We start from the raw sequence: 23,960 nt of genomic DNA on the forward strand, positions 1-23,960 counted from the left end.
TGCTTTTAAGTACATTAACATTTAATTACTTAAAAGGTAACAAAAATGGCCCTGGCCGATTTGGCTCAGCGGTTAAAGCGTCGGCCTGCGGTCCAGAGAGACCCAGGTTCGGTTCCCATTAGGAGCGCGTACCTCGATTGCAGTTTGTCCCGGCCCCAGTTGGTCGTGCAGGTGGTGGCCACTCGATGTGCCTTTTCACGTCGATGTTTCTCTCTCTCTCTCTTCCTTTCTCTCCCTTCCTCTCTGAACAAAAAAATAGAAAGGTGTCCTCTAGTGAGGATAAAAAAAAGGGAACAAAAATGCATTTAAAAAGTAGTTTCCTAAATACTCATGTTGCTTATGTCAGAAGATGTTTACAAAAGATCAATGAGAGCATTAATTTGTTAAAAAGACTTTTTTTTCTTTCATTCATGTAACCGGGTAGGATCTCATTCATGTATTTTTCATTAGGAAGGCATTGACATTAAATAATATCTTCTCATTGAATGATCTGTGAAATACTGCTGAGGTAATCTTCAGACTTTATTACAAAATTTGTCCACTCTTGACAAATGTCCTCCATGGAGAATTCTTCACCACCGTATTCCAGAGGAAGAATGTCTGGGAAATGTTGATGTAAGCTTTGTTTGTAATTGGTCCCATGCAAATGAATCTGAAATAGCCAAAATGTTTTTAGAAGGTTCGTCTTCTGCCTCTCGATACATAAGAAGAATATTCAATGGTAAATCAACACCATAAAATAAGGTACTCTAATAAATTCCAAGATACGAGAGTATGTATAGATATCACATCCTTTATTCCTCTTCTTATGAATCTAAGAATTTTACTTCTTTAGATTGTGCTATTTATGAATTTGATCTTACTGTTTTCTTATAATTGCATTCTTATAACTAGATAAGATTTCTTAAAAAAGATTGTTTTCCTCTTTCACAAGTAGATCTTTAATACTCTAAATCAAGGTATTTTATAATTTTCATTTCTTGATGTACAAGTGATTCTTAGCAAAATATCAAATATCCTTGGACTATTCTGTAGATGGTAAAAATGTCCTGAGTGGTATTATTTCATATAAAATGAAAGCATATATTTAAGCACAAAATTAGATATATGGGGAATAATTTATGTGGTACATTTGATGGATACTCTTGGCTAGCACAAAATTAAGAGACAATTACAATGGTTAAAATTTCAACTATTTTAAACTATAATAATTGATCATATAATGTCCTGAAGTTAAGGATGTGGAACCTTGAATTAAAAGCATATCATTTTAGAAAAAAAAAAAAAAAAGTAAAAAATAAAAAACTTTCTCCATCTGCTAGGGAAAAATGTTCATGTATATATCCAGTAATCATTTAATAAGTACCTACTCTGTGTAAATCAATGATACAAGTTTCCTGCACTCAACCCTTGATTTTTTCCTGAAATGTTAAAAATATTATCAGCTAATAGAGAAGAAAGTCTACTATCTCCTTGGGGGAGGGGGGGTGAGAGCATCCATAGGGTATTGCCAAAATATTGAAAAGGAGGAAAAGTGGCTGGACTGGGATATTCCCCACCCCCACCATTTTGGCAAGTCTGTTTCATATCAATTGATTCACTGAAATGCTTTGCCTAACTTCTTAATTTTTTATTTTTCTTTCTTTTCTGCTCATATTCTCCTATTTTGGGGGTTCAGTTTATTATTGCTATTGTTTTCCTTTGTCCAGAATATAACCAAAAACAGAAATACTTGTTTTTAGATCTTTCAGAGTTAAACAGAGGGTGCCCAGCTTTTATCAAACTACACCAAAGAGATAAAAGAATAAATAAATAAATAAACAAACAAATTAACTTTTATGAAAATACTAGAATAAAAGGGGGTCGTGTTCAGAGGCATGGGTCTTCCTGAAGACAGATAGAAACACCTACTGGGTAACCTGTAAAGAAGTTCTAGGGTCACAATTTTCTAAACAGATGCAAGATGTTACATTTTAACATGAAAGACTATACTTTCTAAAATTCCAATAAGCTAATATAACTCACATGGTCACTATTTATATTTAAACAATGTTAGAGCTTTAATGAGGTTTAAATTGTCAAAGCTTTTAAAACTATTTTTCACCCTGGCCAGTGTGGCTCAGTTGGTTGAGTGTCCTCCCGGGCACCAGAAGGAGGCAGATTTGATTCTGGTCAGGGCACATACCTAGGTTTTGGGGCACGGTTGGAGGCAACTGATGTCTTTCTCTCTCTCTCTCTCTCTTTCTCCCTTCCTCTCGCTAAAATAATTTTTTTTTAAAAACTGATTTTCTTTCAGGCATTAGATATTGTTAATGTTTATCTAAATAAATGCTTTAAAAATTTTCCTTTGCAGATTAATGAATATCCTAAGAGATATTAGATAGTCACCAGAGATAAAGCTCAACAGGATAGGTAAAAAAATAATATTAAAATCTCCTTTCTTTAACTAACATGATATAAAGTCACATACCTCAGGTACTTTGGTTTTTCTATTACAAATATATATATATATATTAAAATATATATATAAAGTATATATATAAAGTATATATATATATATATATTAAAAATAGTGCTTTTTGCCTGGCCAGTGTGGCCCGGTGCTTGAGCATTGACCCATGTACCAACAGGTCACCAATTCGATTCCCAGTCAGAGCACATGCCCAGGTTGTGTGCCCAGTCCCCAGTGGGGGGCATGCAGGAGGTGGCCAATCGATGTTCTCTCTCATCGATGTTTCTATTTCTCTTTCCCTCTCCCTTCCTCTCTCTCTAAAAAAATCAATAAAGAAAAAATGTTTTTTAAATATTGATTTATTTTTATTTTTATTTTTTTTTATCCTCACCTGAGGATATTTTTCCATTTTTTGTACAGATAGAGTGGGAGGGAGAGAGAGGAAGGGAGAGAGAGAGAGAAACATTGACGTGAAGGGACACATCGAGCGACACGTCGAGTGGCTGCCACCCGCACGACCAACCAGGGCCGGGGACAAACTGCAACCGAAGTACGTGCCCTTAGCGGGAACCGAACCCGGGTCTCTCCGGACCGCAGGTCGACGCTTTAACCGCTGAGCCAAACTGGCCAGGGCTAAATATTGATTTTTATTGGCATAGATAATATATTCACATGGCTAGAAATCAAAACAAGATAAAAGGCATACAATGAGGTGTCTAGGTCCCAACCTTATCCTCATCCACCCCATCCACACCTCTATTCCATATAGATAAGCACTTAGGTTGCTTTCTTGTTAATCCTTTTCATGTAATTTTAATGTAAACATAACTATAGATTCTGATTTCTTCCCTTTTTACATAAAAGGTAGCATACCAGAAATGCTCTTCTGCATTTTGCTTATTTCATTTTACAATATATCCTGCAAATCTTGTTGTATTCCATTGTGTCAATGTCTCAAAGTTCATTTAACCAGTCCCCTGATGATGAACATTTGGTGGTTTACAAACTTTTGCTGCAATGAATCCTCTTGTATATGCAATTTTGTTCATGTGCGGATGGGCTACATTGCCAGAAGCACAAAGGCTGGCATTTTGATAACTATTACCACACTGCCCTCTATAGGGAAGATACTATATTGCACATCTACCAGCACTGTGCCAGAGGCCCAGTTACTCTATAGACTCACTAAATTGATTTTTCAAAATTAAAAAGAAATTTTAATTTATAATAGTTGGCTTGTTAGATAAATACTCAAAATATTGGTTCAGTGGTGGGGGGTGTTTAATAAAGCAGTTCTTAAATGAGAAAGGATTGGAATATTTGGTAGAGAGAAATAGTGACTTGAATATATTTCACTCACCCGTTTCTTAATTTTTTCAGTCAGGAATGGTTTAATCATAGAAAAGACAGCATGAAAAATTATTGGCTCATTTATCAAATGGATACCACGAACTTTTAATGGAAAGGAATCCTTTTGAAAATAAAGTAAAAATCTTATTAATAACAAAACATGAATAAATATATATTTCTATTGACAAGCCCCTTCTTTGAACTCTTGCTGAACTTACAGCAGCAACTAATGAAAATACTTTCATTTTCAAAAATATTTATTCCAGCAATACAACGTAGCCTTCTTTATAGTACACTGTCACTAAATTAAAAAAGATTCATAAAAAGTATTTATTTGTAAGTTAGGCAAAATATTTTAAGAAATACCTGCATCTTTCATAAATAAAGGACAAAGAATGGCTCCCCCAATCATATATAAATGTTCTTTTAAGAACCAATGAGTTATGTAGATGTTAACAATTAACCTTATCCCCCAAATATTTGTTCTGAGAAAAAAATAAAACTTTCATAAAAGTTGAAAGAATAGTATAATAAACACACACTTTTAAACTTTTCACACTGGTATAAGTCTTTAACATAAAAGCAATATAGGCTTATTCAGAACATTTAAAAAGTTAAGACTTGAAAAAAAAAAAACTCATCAATAGTTTTTCTACCCAAAGATGTATTGTTAGTGTAGAGATATTTCCTGCCAATGTTCTCTCACACAAAATTCTCTCCCCTCTGCCCCCATGCAAAGCTTTCAGAGATATGTTATCTATTTGGGGCTTTTCCTTCCAGGTTCTTTCTATGCATAACTTTATTTTAAACAAAATTGTTAATATGACCTCTAAATCATTTGTATCCTGTTTTGTCCCATTGATACTGGTGTAACACAATTATTGTAAACATCATAACTTTTAATATGTTGCAATAATTCATCAGATGAATGTACCATAATTTAAGTAACCGTTTTCTTATTTCTGGACAAATAAGTCGTTTCTAATTTTATTCTGTACTAGAAGAATTGATGTTACAGCACCTATCTTTATCTATAAGAGGCAATAATGGTAGTTAGCACAACTTTTAATTCAGGTGATCTGGACTGGAACCTTTGCTTCCCTACTGACAAAATGCATGGGCTTGGGCATGGTTGTCACCTCTCTGGCAGAGCCAATTTGTAAAATGGGGAAAATACTAGTCATATGACATAGGCTTGTTTGTATGGCCATCAAATGGTAATTCATTTGAAACACTTAGCCAAGTACCTGGCACACAATAAACTATTACTATATACAATGTCCATACTATAGTTAAGATTATTCTTTGGCTACAGTCCCCAAAGTAGGATTACTGGGGCAAAAATCGTGGCCATTTTAAAAAGCTTGATTTCTAAAAGAACTGTCTCGATTTATACCTACCAAAATTTGTGACTTTTTGTTGTATCACTGCAATAAATATTATTTTCATTCAATTTTTTAATTTAGGAAGAGAATTCTAATGATAGAAAGATAAAGTCACCACATTATTGTTTAAATGTATACATTTTATGATTACTAATCTTGAACATACTTTCACAATTTGTTGCAACATTTTCTCATGAATTACTTTACTTTCTCTTAGCATTATTGAAATCTATGTACCATTTCTAACATTTTATTTGATTTTCTAATAAATATACTATCCCTTCTCTTGGTATCACATACAACTAAATTAAAATCCCTTGTTTGGAAGTGTTATCCCAAAAGTTAACTATACACTTACTGTAAGGACAGCAGCGATCTTCTTGGCTACAGATGGGGTCATTTGAAAAGCATGAGAAAAATGCCAGCCTTCCAGATCAAAGACAGCCTTGATTCCATTCCGTTGGGTTTCTACCTCCTGGACGATAAGCTCGGATGTGATTAGGCTTAAACGGAATACATCATAAGCTGTAAAAACTTTTGGGTCCCACTGTGCTAAAAAAATAAAAATACAGTATCTCAGCATTTGTGTAAAAAATCAGAAAGCAAGGGGAAACAGATTTTTTTTAGATTTAAAGTATCAATAAGAATAAAAATATGTATGAAGATCATGAATTGAATGATAGATCAAATTGGTGGCCCCAAGACAAAAGCCTGCTTCTCCCTACCAAAAAACAGACAGGTTTTTAAGAGCATGGGGCAAAAAAAGAATAAATGCAGGCTGGATTTGATTGTCAGATGAAACTACAGCCCCAAACATGCAGGAGATGGCATTGGCTAATAGTGGGAACACCTCTCTGTGTGCTCCCAGCTCAGGGGTGTTAGAAATGGAGGAGGCATGGCCTGGATTATGAAGTAAAACTAGGGCCCTATAGAACCAGAGGTTGCAAAAGGAAATGTCTGAGGACTAGACAGGCTGACTGATGTCTCTGACACCACGCAGTGACAAGCAGCAGGTAGCAGAGTCATGTCCTGACAGGCTAGAACAGTGTGGGCTTCGGAAGACAGTCAGGGAAGCACTCAGATAGCAGCACACAACCAGGAAAAACAGGAAATCCCTGTGCTAAGAGTTACTGACATTCTTCTCCTCTCCCCTCCCCCACCATTCCTGGGGCAGGCCAAGGCAAGCAGAAAGGATAGCAATGGGCAGGCAAGCAGAAAGGATAGTAATGAGCAGGCAAGCAGGTAATCTTGAATGAAATATCCATCCACTAAGAACTGTCATATTTTTTGAAACCCAGATACACAAAGAAGAGAGGAACCAAACTCAATAAACAAAGGCACTGAAACCCAAGGGAACAGTTACTAAAGCAAGAAATATTAAAGGAAGCAAAACAGTTTCCGAGGGAAAAGATATTGTAGGCTATTGGTATAAGAACAGGCTATGCCCAGCCAGTGTGGCTCAGTGGATTGAGTTGTCATCCCATGGACTGAGAGGTCCCAGTTCAATACCTGGTCAGGGCATGTGCCTGGGGTTTCAGGCTCGAACCCCAGTAGGGGGTGTGCAGGAGGCATCCAATCAATGTTTCTCTCTTCCTTCCTCTCTCTCTAAGAAATCAATAAAAACATTTTTTTTTTAATCTTTAAAAGAAAACTACTAAAATGTCTTGTTTGGACAACTGTGTAGAAAATGGTGGTAACCATTTACTGAGATAAGAAACACTGTAAGAAAAATGTTTTGGTTGGAAAAGAGAAGTTGTGTTGGACAAGTTAAAATGGTGATGGTGAGACATTTCATTGGATACAGCCTGCATGGGTCTTGGGAACAAAGAGGCAATGAGGGTGGCTACATATCTGGAAGTTGTTTGTGTTTACATGAGAGTCCAAGGGATTGTCTTAGATCTATGTTTATCTTTGTTGTGGTAGAGAGGTAAAGTAGCCAGGGAAAAGGAGGTTGGGGCCAATGTCCTAAGGAATTTCAGAATTCAAAGGGTGAGTAGAATAGATGAGGCCAGCAAAGGAGACTAAGAAGGAGCAGCCAGTTAAATCGGAGGAAAACAGCAGGAGAATGTGGCATCAGAGGAGCATGAGAAGAGTCCATCTCAAGAAAGAGCAGGCATTTAACCAACATAAATTATATAAAGTGAGGGCTTGCTGAGGAATGATCTAGAAAATATGGTTATCGGTATATATATGGTAGTGTTATCGGTATATATATGGTAGTCATTCTTCTAAAATATTTTACATAATGTTTATGATTGCAATAATTTTAAGAAGAATACAAATTAAAATTTGTGTTTTTAAATTTGAATCAAATCTGAATAATAATTATTTCTTAAACAAAGGTATATATACTCCAAACTGGATCCAAAACTTAGTTTTATGATGTTTTAATATTACTATCAGTAGTTTGGTAATGTTTTTATTTCTTTTTTTAATTTCATAATTATTAATTTCTTTTTCTCAGAAAAGCCTTTCCTCTCCTTGGGATTATAATCAACAGAACTTGACCATATTTGTTCTAATATCATATAAGTACACTGTATTCCCAAAACGAAAGATTCCAGTAAAATAGTCTTAAAATAGCCATTGTCCATTTAAATCAGAATCAGAAAATTCCCATTTGCATGGCATTACATATCTATTTTGCAATTCATATAGAAGTGCTAGACTATTTCAAATTACAGACATTGTTGAATTTTTTCCAGGAATTATAATGTTATTCTTTTGATGTCTGAGTGTAAACGTTTCTTCTTTTTTTTAATAAATTGTCCTTCTTTATTTCTGTCCCTCTTTTTTAAATTACTAAATTAGAAAATGTCCTTTACATGAAACTTCCCTTGATATAAAATATATTTGTTAAAAAATTTTTTTAAAAACCCTGGTCGGTGTGGCTCTGTTGGTTGGGCATCATCCCATGCACTGAAAGGCTGCCAGTTTAATTTCTGGTCAGGGCACATGCCGGGGTTGCTGACTCGATCCCCAGTAGGGGGCATACAGGAGGCAGCCGATCCATGTTCAGCTCTCACATAGATGTTTCTCTCTCTTTCTCCCTCCTTCTCTCTCTAAAAGTCAACAAAGCCCTGGCCGGTTTGGCTCAGCGGTTAGAGCATCGGCCTGCAGTCTCGAGAGACCCGGGTTCGGTCCCCGCTAAGGGCATGTACCTCAGTTGCAGTTTGTCCCCGGCCCTGGTTGGGTCGTGTGGGTGGCAACCACTCGATGTGTCCCTTTCACGTCGATGTTTCTCTCTCTCTCTCTCTCTCTCTCTCTCTCTCTCTCTCTCTCTCTCTCTCTCCCACTCTATCTGAACAAAATATCAAAAAATGTCCTCGGGTGAGGATTAAAAGTCAACAAAAAATCCTTTAAAAAAATTTTTAAAAGAGGAAGTGGTTTGCTGTGTTGTTGTGTTGAAAAGTCAAGTGAAATAGCGTGTCCATTTAATGCCCATTTGATTTGGTGAAAAAGAGGTCACTGACAATTTGTTAAGGTCATTTCAGCAGAGTGGTATGAGGTGGAGTGGAGGCTAGAGGGCCTTGTGGGACTAGGGAGAACATTTTGTTTTGTTTTGTTTTGGACTGCTGATCCTTAACAGATTTAAATATCCATGGGTAGGGTCTACTAGCAAGGAAAAATTTAAAGAAATAAAGCAGGGCCCTGGCCGGTTTGGCTCAGCGGTTGGAATGTCGGCCTGTGGACCAGAGAGTCCCGGGTTCGGTTCCTGCTAGGGGCACGTACAAAAATAAATAAATAAATAAAAATAAAAAATAGAAAAAAAATAAAGAAATAGAGCCGGGATAATCAGAAATATTACTATGAAGGCACAATGGAATTGCCCCTTGTTTTAAAAGCCTTGGATTCCTGCCCACTTGGTATGGCTCTGTGGTTGAGCATTGACCCATGCACCAAGAGGTCACCGGTTCAATTCCTGGTCAGGACACAAGCCCAGGTTGTGGTCCTGATCCCTAGTGGGGAGCATGCGGGAAGCAGCTAATTGATGTCCTCTCTCATCGATGTTTCTCTCTCTCTTTCCCTCTCACTTCCTCTCTCTCTAAAATCAATAAAGGAAAAAAATTTTTTTTAAAATAAAAAATAAAAGCCTTGGATTCGTGGTAAGAATTTAAGTAATCAATCCAGCTCAAATATACTATACTACTTCAAACATTGGCTGAAAGCGACCATGGTGAAAAATATAAACAGAATAACTGAAAGTCTACAGTTCAGAAAATAGTTATAGACCTAAGTTGTTGAGCCCACCAGCATGTTAAGACCTGTGCTGTACAATACGGTAGCCATTAGTCACATGTAGCTATTTAAATTCAAATTAGTTAACATTAAATAAAATGTAAAATTTAGTTTCTAAGTTGCAATAGCCACATTTCAAGTTCTCAACAGCCACATGTGGCTAGTGGCTACTATAGAACACTTTTATCATCACAGAAAATTATATTGCATAGTTCTGGTCTAGACTTTAATCTCCTTTAAGGCAAAAGAAAAACATGCCTTAAATTTTTTATTTCTTCTCCAACATGTATCTAACATTTATTGAGTGACTATTATATACCAAGTAATGTTCTAATTATGTTTTACATACATTACAAAATTTAATGGTCACCGTAATCCTATGGGATAGTTTTTACTATGCTCATTTGACAGATGAGAAAATGGAGTTATAGCTACACAGCTCTCCGTGTTGCTAGAACATAGTAGAGCTAAGATTCCAACCAGGCAATGTATTCCGAAGAACTGTATTCCTAAGAATTAAGCCATCGTCAAAACTTTACATTTAAAGTTAAGTTTTACTTTTTCTGCTTTAGTGTAGTAGTGAGTCTCAAAAGGCTTAGAATTTTAACTGACCCTCAAACAACACAGCAGTTAGGGGTGTTGACCACCAGGCAGTCAAAAATTTGAGTATAACTTTTCACTCCCCTGAAACTTCACTAGTAGCCTACTATTGACCGAAGCCTTACCAATAACATAAGCAGTAGATTAACACATATTTTGTATGTTATATGTATTATAGACTGTTTTCTTACAAAGTAATCTAGAGGGAACACAATGTTACTAAGAAAATCATGAGGAAGAGAAAACACATTTACAGTATTGCACGTATTTATTGAAAAATAACCCATGCATAAGTGTCCCCATGTAGTGCAACCCTGTTTTTCAGGGTCACTGTATATCCAATGGATTGTACACTAATAATGGCTAACAACACCGGCCTGGGGTAAAGACTGCATTTTTCACTGCTTTTACTCCACAGAGATGGTACCTAAGAAGGTGGTTAAGCTAATGGTCTATCAAAAAGATAAGCCAAAGAATGTGCATACTTATATGCATAGCCCTTGGACACAGACAACAGTGTGGTGAAGGCCTGGGGGGGCGGGTAGGGGCATGGTAGAAGGGGGTAAAGGGAGAAAAATGGGGGACATCTGTAATACTGTCAACAATAAATATATATATTTTTAAAAAGCTCTACTGCAGATTTCCTTTCATAGTTCCTCCCATTAATTCAACTAAATTTATAAAATTTATAAATCTGTATTTTATTTATAAATCTGTATGTTCATTTTCTTCATAAAACTCTTCTGAGTTTCTACTTTTCACCCTAGAACAACATGTTATCCTACATAACACACAGATTGTTCTACATACCCTGTTCTGACCACCAGTAAACCTGCATGTTTTTCTTGATTTTAAAATCTCTTGGAGTTAAATAGTAAACTTATACATGAAAATATTACAAAGGCCCTCGCTAAACAATAAGAGACCTGACTCAGAGTTAAGGTCTTTATGATCAAAGTAGCATATTTGTCTTTTTATGATTAAATTGTCATTTATACTACTTAATTTGCTCCGATTAGTTTATGAACAAACTAGAAAAACTCCAGCCAGGCAGCGCAGAGCCAGGATACGTGCAGAAAGAATCATGTATAGATTTCAGTTTTAGTTCCTGGAATCCCTGTGCAGGGCTGCCAGGTAAAAATATAAGGCATCCAGTTATAGCTGAATGTCAGCTAAGGCTGAATGTCAGATAAACTGTAGAGTAAGTATGCCTCATGCATATCAAAAATTACTTGTTGTTTATCTGAAATTCAAATATAAATGGACCCCTATATTTTCATAAAATGTAGGTTTACTTGCTACATAAAACACAGGAACTATGCTAAATCTGGCAACCCTGCCCCAAGGAACTCAAAGAACTTCATTCAACATCCCTTAACACTGCAGGAGCAATAAGACAGAAATGTCTATCCCTGCCTATAAATAGATGTCTGGTTCGTAGACAATGAGTTCATGACTAACCCAGCTATATTTGACACATATGCTGGAGCAAAAACATAGAATCATTTTACTCAGTTTTCTGATGCCCTTTCAAGAATTAAATGCAGGCCTTCTTGCAAGAAAGCAAGCAGTTTCACTACAGGCCATCATCGTATATACAAACAGGCAGGAAAAGCCAATCTATACATATTTTAAAGTCTCCTAAAATATTTAAAGATGTGTACGTTTTTGCAAGACCATAATTCATAAGATTCTGCTCATAAAATGTTGGGCCATGCCCTGGCAGTGTGGTTCAGTTGGTTGGAGCATTGTCCCATGCACCTAAAGATCATGGGTTTGCCCAGCAGTGTGGCTCAGTGGTTGAGCATCGACCCATGCACCCAGAGACTGCCAGTTCAATTCCTGATCAGGGCACATGCCCAGGTTGTGAGCCTGATCCCCAGTAGGGGGCATGCAGGAGGCAGCCAATCAATGTTCTCTCTCATCGATGTTTCTATCTCTCTCTCCCTCTCTAAAAATCAATAGAGAAAAAAAATTTTTTTAAAAAAGATCGTGGGTTTGATTCCTGGTCAGGGCACATACTAATGTTATGGGTTCCATCCCCGGTCAGGGCACGTAGAGGAAGCAACTGATGGATATTTCTTTCTCTCTCCCTCTGCCTTCCTCTCTCTCTAAAATCAATAATAAAAACAAACATAAAACGTTGGGCCATGAAAGCATGCTGTAGGTGGTATGTGTCCTTCTCCCTTAAAGGCCGTTTTTGATCTCATGCAGGTCTAAGGAAGGGGCCGAAGTTACTGGTCACCAACCTACAAGAAATACTAGGAAGAACTATGGTGAAAAGGGAAGTGATGGAAAGCAGGAGGGCATGTGGAGTACAGTGTCTTCAGCACCTCTTGGGCCTTCTTTCCCCACCGCCTTTCTCCTGCCCGGGAACGAGCCCCTCCCTCGCAGCCGGGCGCTGTCCAGCTCGTCCTCACTCACTCCAAAATATGTAGTAAACCGCTGCAGTGTGCCCAGGTTCGGTGGCTGGTGTACATCAGGGACAGGACAGACCGCCTCCATGTGTGACTGTAGTCAGAACTCCGACTTGTATTTCCTACTGAGTATTTTTACAACACTTTCCCTTGACCTTTTTCACCTTTCCCCCTAATTCTCTTCTGTTTAATTTTTCTCTTATTTTATACAGTTGACTGTGTGGAAACATGGAAGTGAGATTTTCATTGGTTTTTGTTGATTTTCTCGCAACCACCAATTTTATTATACTCGTGGGACATTAAAATATAAAATAAACCTAAGTTAAAATCTAAACACCTAAATGCTCAATACAGACTCACTGAAGCCTTCTAAGACAAAGCAAGCAGCAGTGCCGTCTGGCGTACCAATTCTGTAAATGAGAACTCGGCTGCCGGTGCGGTCTCGGCCTCTGAGAATCCCAAGGTAGCCAGCCCTCAGAAGGCCCAGAACGCTTCTTGGGTGCAGATCTGCACTTATTTCTGGACATTCTGCTCTCCACTTGTAATAGTTCTTTAGTAGCTGAAAAACAAAATAGAAATAATCCACAGAGAGCATACATGGTAAGCATTTCATAAAAATGGCAGGAAAACCTTGGCATTACGTATGGCCCTGGCCATCCATCATGTCAGGATTTTAATCTAGGGTATCCTTTTAGCACATAAACTAAAAGTTGTCTTTTTTATCCTCACCTGAGGACTTTTTTTCATTTTTGTTCAGATAGAGTGGGAGGGAGAGAGAGGAAAAGAGAGAAACTTCAATGTGAAATTGAATGGCTGCCTCCCGCACGACCCCAACCAGGGCCAGGGATGAATTGCAACTGAGGTACGTGCCCATGACCGGAATCAAACCCGTGACTCACTGGTCCAACACTCTAACCGCTGAGCCAAACCAGCCAGGGCCTAAAAGTTTTCTTTCTTTTTTTTCCCTAAATCAAGTCCACTTTATTGGAAACTTACATGAAAATACCCATTCGAAATGTAGTTTGAACACAAAACTCAGGAGTAGGCATTACCAGATGGACATGGTCTCTCATTGAAAGGCAGGTGACACATATCTCGTCATTTATTGCCTGGTCACACACAAACCATGAGAACCCCCAGCAGCTAACCCCACCCCCCTTAGAAAGGCTGGGCTCGGCTGTTTCTGATTAGCTAAAAGTTTTCTTCATCAAAGATTCCAGGTGATAGGAATTGATCACAAATTCAAAGTTGAGTAATTTTTATTTGTCTTCTGTGATGGAAAGTCTCCAAAGAGAGCTGCCAACCCCTCACCCCACACCCCCGTGCACACCTGCCATGAAGAAGTGGAATCCATTTGACTCCTTCCCCTTGTACCTAGGCTGGCCTTACGTCTTGCTTTGACTAATAGAATATGGCAGAAGTAACACTATGCTCGGTTTTTCAGAAGCTGGGACCTTCTGTTTTTGCTTTTTGGGATCCAGACACCATGTAAGATTACAAAATGAAAAGTCCATGCAGAGAGGCCCAGGAGGACGAGACACTGTCTTATTTAGATGGTGTGACCTCAGCCAAAGTCCCATCTGATGCAATGTGGGGCAGAGATGAACAGACCTACTCGGCCTGCCCAACCTGGAGAATCACAATCAAATAATAGCTGTGGTTTATGCCACTAAATTTGGGGGTGGATTGTTATTTGGCAACAGATAATTGGAACATCCACCTTCAGTCTTTTTGAAATAAGGAACAGAAATCAATCTAGTGGATTAACTCTACAAACACGTTTGGAATATGTACAATGTTCTACAAACTGTGTTAGACACTTGAGTGAAAGCAGCAACCAGAATAAACCCCCGATCTCACTGGAGGTATGTATGGGTGACCAAAGGACATGCAGGCCATGCTATGTATGAAAAGCTCAGTTCCCAGGCTGCCTCTTCAGAAAAGCCTTGATGCTGCCACTTGTTACCGATGTGATCTTGAGTGACTATTTAACCCTGTCGAGTCTTATTTTCTCAGTATCTGCCTTCCAGGGTGGTGTGCAAAAGCATACATGGGCATAAAGAGTGGTGGTTAGTACTGTCACAATAGGAAAAGTCATTTGGGTTAATTGGCTCATCCAAGAATTTAATGCAGGTTTACATTAAAGATAACTAGAATTTTTTGGGTTTTATTTTCTTTCCCACAAAAAGAACTAAATCAAAGACACAAAGGAACATCTCTATACCACTGCTATACTTTCTACTAATAGAAAAACAACAAAAATAGATTTTGTTAATAGTGTATGCACTCAGAGAGGTATGGTATGCCTAGATATTAGGTCTTGACAAAATATGGTTTGACGGAATCTCAATTTCTCTTTTTACCAAAAGAACCACCAGTAATGGTTAGTCTATATTTACAAATAATATAAACACTGCCGGTGTATTGTGGAGAATACAAAAACCAAATTACATATTTAAAACTTACTATTTTTAATTTCCTTTATGATTTTAGCATTCTCAATTTTTTTTTAAATGGCAATATATTTGAATGTGAAGAGATATAAAACTAAAGTTCAGATGAAAAGACACATTTTATATTTGAGAGTCAATGGAATAATCATAAACTGTAACTGCAAAATTGTAATAATCTGGAGGAGAAACTACAAATATAAATGTAAAAATCCAAGCACCACCAGAGTCACGGACGGGAGAAAAGGACCATCTGTGATGTTCTCTCTCACTCTCTCATATTGTCTCCCTGTATTTTTCTCTTTCTGTCTTTCTCTTCCATTTCTACATTTAATAAATTTTTCTTAACTGTTTTTAATAAAGAGGATGTTTCTTAGAGTTAAATGCAACAGAGAGGTAAGAAAGGGGAAAACTCAGTAAATTTGCCAACCAGGAAGTAATTGGTGACCTAAACAGCAGTTTCCGAAAGGAGTAAGAACAAGTCACATTGTAGATTCCGATATACTCATCCAAGTCTATAAGATGAATTCCTCTTCCCCCTCCCGTCTAAGTGGGCATCAGAATAAGTGCTACAAACATTTTTTACAATGCTCATTACATTTTTCATAGTTCCCGCAGGCAAAAAATAGTCCTTTTAATTCTGATTTAAGCAAAATACCAGAAGAAGCATATTAGCGCCTATATAGAAATAACAATTTTATTTTCCTATAAAATGATCAAAATTGTGACTTCACTGGAAGGGGTCTTTTAGATAAGAAAGGCAGGGATTTGAGTTCAAGTAACCTTCATTTTATTCATTAATGGCCCAAAAACCATACACATAACTTTAATTACAGTACTGTATATTGTCATAATTGTTCTAATTTATTATTAATCTCTTACTGTGCTTAACTTATTAATTAAACATTATCATAGGTATGTATGTATGTGTAGGGGACAGATGTACTATAACTAGGGTTTGGTACGATCTGGTTTCAGGCATCCACTGGGGTCTTTGAAAGTATACCCCGAGCATAGGGGGAACTAATGTATTGCATGAGTAAACCAGCTAGATCCACACATTTGAAAAAATTATTTTTCTAAAGACACACTATTAACTCTCATGCTTCTGACATTTAAATTTTGTAAACTGAAATATTTAAAGCTGGATCTTTATTACTTTTCCACTGATAAATGAATTCAAAGGTCCAACTGACATAAATAAGTTATGTAAATCACAAAATGCTACTGAGCAATTCTCAAACAAACCACCTAAACTTTACAACAACAAAAAAACTGGGTGTAAGTAAATATCATTATTTGAACCACAATTAGAAACAAATAAATATTAAAAGTTATCATTTATTTTCACTATGCTTTATAATACAGTAACTTCCTTCTTACATTTTCATGTACTTTCAACAAAATAATGACCATATTTGTGCAGCTTTCAACAGCCTTTAATGGCATCATTTTTTTTAATACTTCATCACATCCGACCTGAGAGCTTTACCCCCCTTTTATGCATAAAAAGACTAAAGCTCAGCCCTGGCCGGGTGGCTCAGTTAGTTGGAGCATCGTTCCCTACACTAAGAAGGCTGCAGTTTCGATTCCCAGTCAAGGCACAAACCTAGGTTTCGAGTTTGATCCCTGATCAGGGAGTGTACAGGAAGCAACCAATTGATGTTTATCTTCTCTTCTCTCCTTTCTCTCTTTCTCCCCCCCAAAAAATAAAAAAATCAATCAATCAATCAATAAAAAAGACTAAAGCCCCAGCCGGTGTGGCTTAGTGTTTGAGTGTCAACCCAGGTCGCTGGTTCGATTCCGGGTCAGGGCACATGCTCAGGTTGTGGGCCCGATCCCCAGTGGGGGGCATGCAGAAGGCAGTCAATAAATGTTCTCTCTCATAGATGTTTCTATTTCTCCCTCTCCCTTCCTCTCTCTCTCTAAAAATCAATAAAGAAAACTTATTTTTTTAAAAAAAGACTAAAGGTCAGAGAAGTTACACATTTGTTTAAGGACAATAGCCACAGGACTAGAATGGAGGCTGAAACTGACACTATAAGTAAATTTTACAAAAGAGGCTACATTTAGTGGGAAATTAACAGGGACAGTCAATGGTACTTTGAAAGCTTCCAAGTATCTGGAAGCTTTTTAAAGGATAAAAAACATATCCCGTGGAAATGGACACAGACAATAGTGTGAGGAAGGTGGGGGTGGGGGGTGGGAGTGGGGAGAAGGGGGTTAATAAGGGAAGAAAGGGGAAACATCTGCAATACTTTCAACAATAAAAATTAAAAAAAACATCACATGGCCCTGGTTGGTTTGGCTCAGCAGTTAGAGCGTCGGCCCACAGAACAGAGAATCCTGGGTTCAGTTACCACTAAGGGCACATACCTCAGTTGCAGTTCACCCCGGCCCCATTTGGGGTGGTGTGGGTGCAGCCAGTCGATGTGGCTCTCTCACATGGATGTTTCTCTCTTTCTTCCTCCCTCTCTCCCTCCTTCTCTATCTAAAGATAAATGCAAAAATGTCCTCAGGTGAGGATAAAAAAAAATCACATGGAGCAAAAATATAAGGAACTGGACCATTTATTGTCAAAGACAGAAATTCACAATAATATGTAGAACAGACAGAGGTTAAGAGTTGGCTGTTTTTATGCTCACTGCAAACAGGACAAGTGTAGTGTACTTGAGAACACAGACTCCCACAGGTTTAACCTAACTTCAAATTCTTCTTCTACCACTTAATAACTGTGACTTCTGACAAGTTATGTAACTTGACATCTCAGCTTCTTCTAACATGAGATAATAATGAGATAATCCTCGCAAACACTACTTACAAAGGAACAGGCATTCTGAAAGCCATTAAGATTCTAAAAACCTCATAACCTCATTAAAAACCTCATTAACTCATTATCACTTCAAATACAAAAACTAGAAAAATGAGAAATTTCATTGCAATCAAGGGACTTATTGAATTTTCTTTATTCAATAAAACTATAGGGTGTTTATATTATAAATAAGAAAGTTTGAGTTTAATTAACTGTCTTTGTAAAGGAAATAAATACTTTTATGCTCTAAATCTTTCCCTTTCATTTCCAGTTGGCAGAAAAGTAAGGCAAAGAGTTCACAGACAGAAACTTGATCCCTGTTCAGTAGATTTAGACACAGTCTTGGTAGCAAATTCCTCAAGGACATATTGCAATGAAACAATTCAGATACACAGAGAATACAGGAAAAAAATATATAACACAAAGGCTGGAGGTAACTTTTATTTCTTCCATTTTGTTGCTTTTGTTTTTTTTATTTTACATTTATAAAATTTATTGGGGTGACATTGGCTAATAACATGATACAAGTTTCAAGTATACAATTATGTAATTGTATATCACCTGTATATTGCATTATGTGCTCACCATCCAAAGTCTAGTCTCCCTGCCATGGTATATTTGACCTTTAGTCTCTTTGATTTACCCCCAAAATTCCTTCCCCTCTGGTAACTACCCTCCTATTGTCTGTGTCTTTTAAAAAGCAAACAAAATAAAATCAATAAATCATATATTTTTTATGGTTAGTTACCTCTACAACATATATATGTGTTCATTGCATATATATGTTCATAAACATATAAACATTAAAAAGGAAAGTCATAAATTACTAGAGAAAATTTTGGAAAGGAGAAGAGCTTATAAAACCCAGAAGCAGTCCAGCCGGTGTGGCTCAGTGGTTGAGCATTGACCAAGAGGTCGCTGGTCCAATTCCCAGTCAGGGCACATGCCCAGGCTGTGGTCCAAACCCCCAGTGGGGGGCACAAGAGGCAGCCAATCAATGTTCTCTCTCATCTATGTTTCCATCTCTCCCTACTTCTCCCTTCCTCTCTCTCTAAAATCAATAAAGAAAAAAAAAAGCTTTGTTTAACCCAGAAGCAATCAGAGAACAATCATATCAATACAATTGTTACATAAAAACTTAAAATTCTGCATAGAAAGAAAATAGCATTACCAATATCATAAGACAAACATCAAACTAGGACAGCAAACTAGAACTCTATAAAGATATTTTATGAATAAAAAATGTATGTTGTATGTATATAATATTTTATATAAATAAACTGGAAGAAAATAAACAAATGGCAAAACAAGCAGTTACCAAGAATATAATTTTAAAATGTTAAATATGTGAAAGATGATTAACCTCACTTGTAATTAAGTACATGCATATTATAAGAATGAGAACCAGTTTCTCACCTAGCAGGATGACCCACAGATCATAATATTGACTAATACAGCATGGGTGATAATATGCAGAAAAGGTATCATTATGCAATGCAGAATTGACCAAATTAGTGCCCTAATTTGGAGAACAGCTGTTATAATCCTCAACACTGAAAGTACATCTTACTTCATTCAGCAATTCTGCAGGTTGAACTTGTTCTATAAAGATATAGTCCTGTTTTTGCACAAAGACAGACTAGAATATATAGTTGGTAATGGAAGACACCCGTTTTGTCTTGTTTACTGCACTTTGTACACTGCCAGGCACATGTAGGAGCTCAAAACATAACCACTGAATGAGGAATGAGGAGTGTGCACAGCAGCAGTGCCCTTGTTTGATGACAAGTCCAACAACAGGGACTGCTCAATAAATGTCAGCATAGTGTATTTACACAATGAGTTGCACAAGGTCCACAAAAGAATAAGATGTATGTATACATGCTGAAATACAATGATCTCTATGGAAATTAGGTTTTCAAAAGGCAAAATGCACCCGGTTGGTGTGGTTCAGTGGTTGAGCATCGACCCATGCACCAAGAGGTCACCAGTTCAATTCCCTGTCAGGGCATATGCCCAGGTTGTGGGCCAAACCTCCAGTAGGGGGCATGAAGGAGGCAGCCAATCTATGTTCTCTTTCACTGATGTTTCTGTCTCTCCCTCTCCCTTCCTCTCTCTCTAAAAATAAATAAGAAAAAAAAATAAAAAGGCAAAATCTAAAATACATACATCTGCTTGTGTGAAGGTAGACTATCTGGAAAGAGAAACAAGACACAGGTAAGAGTAACTGCCTCTGGGTGGACCGCTTGGCAAACTAAGGATTGAGATTGGAAACTTTTTTCCTTTAGGAAGTTACTTTTTAGAAACTTACTTTGTACTCTTTACTACTTATGTATTATTTTTTTACCACCAGTAGTCTTGACTTTTTCTATTAAAAATTAGTTATCAACAACCAAAAACCCTCATAGTGAGACACGTTGGGATCCTGTGCTATTATACTTCCCCTGCCTTTCAAATCGCCTCTGCATGACACTGAGCAAGCCACCTGGAGCGGGGACTAGATCAGGTTCAACTGCTGAGTGCTTACTCTGTACCAAGCTCTGTACTGGGCACGTCTGGTTCTGTTAAACTAGTTAATGGTCAGTCTGGAAAGGAGTCAATGAGGTAGGCATTCTCACCAATATTTAAATGATGAAGATGCTGAGCCCTGAAGGTCGCATCCCTCTTCCTGATTCCTGCCTTCCCAACACCCCTTCTCTCGCCCAGCTGTGACACACCTGGTAACACACACAGCCTCATCCCTCATTCCTCTACTCAAAACACACTGGACTGCTTTACAGCCTTGACACTTAAAAATTACTATTAATAATACGATTTCGCTAGAATTTGGCTTTAGACCCTCTGTCTTACTGGCAATTTCATTCTCCCCTCCACACGTGGAGTTACCTGCTAAAATGTGATAAAATCTAGGCTTCCTACCTCTCAGCTGTTTTGTTTTATATCACCAGCTTTCTGCCAGGGAAGAGGAAAGGCTTTTCCGAGACTCATCAAGGACAGAGTTCCAGTGTTTGGGGTCAAAAGGGTCATCACTCCGGAGGGCTCCAGCTTTGCCTAACTTTCCAAGACCCAGAGAAACTGGAGGACCGGAGCTGGATTTCTCAGAACACCCGCAGCCACGGCGCCCGCTGTCCCGTGCGCCAGGGGCGCGTTCCCACCGAGGTCCTGCTAGCGATTCGGTTTTCGCCGGGGTCAGGGCAGCTCACTCCCGGGGACCCAACCCTGCCCTCGGAGTGGGGCGCAGCGGGGAGGCCCCCTTACCTGCCAGGCCAGGTCCAGGTCAAAGTCCCGGGCGCGCAGGAAGCGCAGGAGGAAGGAGTCGGTGAGCTGCAGGGGTCCTGAGGGAGCGTCGACCGCCCGCGCCCGGCGCCGCAGCTCCGCCAAGCTCGGCTGCAGCAGCGGCGAGTGGTCCGGCAGCGCGCTCAGCTGCAGCCCCGCCGGCGGCCCCGGTCGCGCCTCTGCCATGCCCGCCGCCTCTGTTTAGGCCCGAGTGGCCCTGGCGACCGGGAAAATTGTGGACCGCGCGCCACCCTCTGGCCCCTCCTCCGGTGGCCGATGCACAGCGAACGCCTACCCTCCCGCCCAGCCCACGGCCGGCCATTCACTGCCTCCCCAAAGGAAACCACGTGGTGTCCCCACCGGCGCTAATAATTCTGAAAACTCGGTAGTAAACCGATCCTTTCCCCCGGGGAAGTCACTGGTGGTCAGCGCCAACAGAGGATGTCAAAACTTTGTTGCCTACATTGATTGAGATGTTTCAAATACATGTGATAAAGAACTTTTTTCCCCATTTCTCCCCTCCCCTCTCTCTCCCCACCCATTAGCAACCCTTTGATGCGCTGTGGCACTCACTGCTGAGCCCTTCATCTGTCATTAAGGCTCCAAACACTCCCAGCCTCAAACTGTGATAATGCCACCCTTCCAGATTCACAACTTCCCTTCCTCCAAATGCAGGCCAAGTCTTCTCAGTTCTTCACCCTGTTAGGGGCGGACAATGGAGGTTTACAGTTGTGAGTACGTGAAAGTTTACTCTTGTATTATTATTTATGAATTTTTTATTATCTATTTGCCTTAAGCTTATTATTTGTTTATATTACAACTGTAAACTACTTGTTACCCCTGTATAAATGACTCACAAGTGCCAAAAAACGTCTGCACACCGTATACTTCTGCTGTTTCCTCCACCCCCATGTCTGGTCTCTCAGTGGGCAGGCCAAAGTCCTTACTTAAGATGAAGCAAGGAAATGATGTACGAACCAAAAAGTTTGTTAAATTCTCCATTTCTTTATCTATCTATTGTAACTCTCTTAGAATTGGCCTGTCTCCCCCAGGGGGAATCCATGAGACCAATTCTTATTGAATATATATTATGTGACAGGAAAATGCTAGAATTTCCCAAACAAAACCACATTTTTGTCTTTAAGAAACTCAGAGGGTGGTGAGACAGACTGCGGTTTCATTCATTAAAACATTAGTTATTGAGTGGCTACTGTGTCCAGACCTTATTCCTGGTACTGAGCGTACACCTGCGAACAAAACAGACAAATACCTTTGTCATCAGGGAGTTTCCATTCTTGATGAGGAAGATAGACAATAATAAATAATTAAGGCATGGTATGAGAGATAGCAATAAAAGATACAGAGAAACATAAAGCAAGACAGAGGTGGGGGTGGGGGATAGTGATGATTGAATAAACACCTGAAAGAGGTGAGGAAGCTGGCCCAGGGACATCCGGGATATCAGGGCCACAGGCTTGGATTTCTATTCTAAGGGATCTGGGAAGACAGTAGAATACATCATCCGAATTCAATGAGAAAGTTATTGCAAATGAGGAAGAGAGCTATGATCTGTACTTGGAGCTAGGTAGAAAGCTATGGGCATAAAAACTATTATGAAAGAAGTGTGGAGAGAGTGCTTCCAGAGCATGGGAAGCCTAGCTGACTAGACATTGTCTGTCCTTAGGGGATGCTTTCGGAAGGTATTCCAGGTGAAAGAGAGGAGGGGGAGAGCAGGAAGAAAGTGCTAGTCAAAGCAGTAGCCCATGTAAAGCCATACTTGGAGCTCTGGATAATTCAAGGTATAAGGGAAGCCGGTTTTCTCTAGTAGTTTAAAGTGTTAAAAAGTAAGTTAACAAGAGAGTGTATGTGTAGCATATTTTCTTCTCTTTCAGTTTGTTTTTCAACATATTCTTCTACTTGTTCTTAGCAATTAGCATCCAGTTTTTATTTAACTGGACAGAAAGTTTAGCGAGAGATCATTGGCATAGCTGTAATATCAGTTATAGTATCCTTTTATGCAAGGGAGCTATATGTGTGTGGAAGAGGAGTCCAAATTTTTTGTTTCTGCATTTCTGAGACTTATAAACACAAAAGAATGTTTACTGGTTGATGGAGTTAAGGGCCATTGAACTTGATAAAAATGGAACCCAGACAGCCATGGGAGATGGCTCCCAATTTCACAAGAGGTGGCCGTGGTAGCAGTGGATATCTGAACAAAAACGTGAAGCAGTGCCAATGTCTGCAGTTAGGGACATTAAAGGGAAGCGTTCATCACTTTTTGTTAAATAACGCAGACATACTTGTGTGTTTCAACAATGTGTCTTGGATGTACATACATACAATTTTTAGAATTCTTGGCACAGGTTTTCAGGAGATGTGACTCAATTTTTGTTTTGAAGTGTTTTCAATTTTGTTATGCTCATATTTTATTCTGGTGAGCTCTCATGCTTACTGCAAATACATGCAGCCTCCTCTAGTACAAAGATTCCAAGAGGGTTTCTAGAATCTAATGGTATAAGGAAACAGAAACGCAGATGGGCCCGGATGGTGTGGCTCAGTGAATTGAGCATCAGCCTGTGGGCTGAAAGGTCCCAGTTCGATTCCCGGTCAGGGCACATGTCCAGGTTGCGGGCTCAATGTGCAGGAAGCAGCACATTGAGCTGCCTATGTGAGCCGCTGGCATATTATAAACATTGTGATTGTTTAGACCACTCCCTCTGGAACATGGCATTTGACCCTGATTACATTAAAACCCAACAACGAAGAATGAATCTGAGAATACCTCTGCTTACTCAAATGTACAGCTTTGGCTCATCTGGACTCGCAGAATCAAATCACAGACTGGTTATCATATCCAGCAATAACAGATGATGCAGTCTTTCCTGTGGTAAAGCCAAGCATTGGGCTTTAGAGTCAGAAAGCCAGAGTTGGAATCTGATACTCGCCAGATATGTGATTCTAAGATAAAGTGCCTCGCTG

At 38.8% G+C, this 23,960-nt stretch overlaps 1 protein-coding gene across 1 annotated transcript; it reads right to left on the reverse strand.

Annotated features, from left to right (window-relative positions):
* Positions 1 to 403: 403 nt before the first annotated feature.
* TTPA (alpha tocopherol transfer protein) lies at positions 404 to 21,173 on the reverse strand. Its single transcript, XM_036264275.1, has 5 exons — positions 20,964 to 21,173; positions 12,849 to 13,002; positions 5,546 to 5,739; positions 3,813 to 3,923; positions 404 to 652 (listed from the first exon to the last, which is right to left on the reverse strand). The coding sequence occupies exons 1-5, from the start codon at positions 21,165 to 21,167 to the stop codon at positions 479 to 481; spliced, it is 837 nt and encodes a 278-aa protein (XP_036120168.1). The 5' UTR covers positions 21,168 to 21,173; the 3' UTR covers positions 404 to 478.
* Between the last annotated feature and the right edge of the window lie 2,787 nt (positions 21,174 to 23,960).

This window comes from Molossus molossus, unplaced genomic scaffold (genome assembly GCF_014108415.1).
Source record: "Molossus molossus isolate mMolMol1 unplaced genomic scaffold, mMolMol1.p scaffold_m16_p_16, whole genome shotgun sequence".
NCBI classification, from domain to species: domain Eukaryota; kingdom Metazoa; phylum Chordata; class Mammalia; order Chiroptera; family Molossidae; genus Molossus; species Molossus molossus.

Excerpts from the sequence above, each read along its gene's own strand:
- TTPA (XM_036264275.1), bottom strand. The coding sequence starts at position 21,167 with ATGGCAGAGGCGCGACCGGGGCCGCCGGCGGGGCTGCAGCTGAGCGCG. Across the intron at positions 13,003-20,963 it reads ACCTGGACCTGGCCTGGCAG|CTACTAAAGAACTATTACAA; the intron begins GTAAGGGGGCCT and ends TTTGTTTTTCAG. Across the intron at positions 3,924-5,545 it reads AGATCGCTGCTGTCCTTACA|GATTCCTTTCCATTAAAAGT; the intron begins GTAAGTGTATAG and ends TATTTTCAAAAG.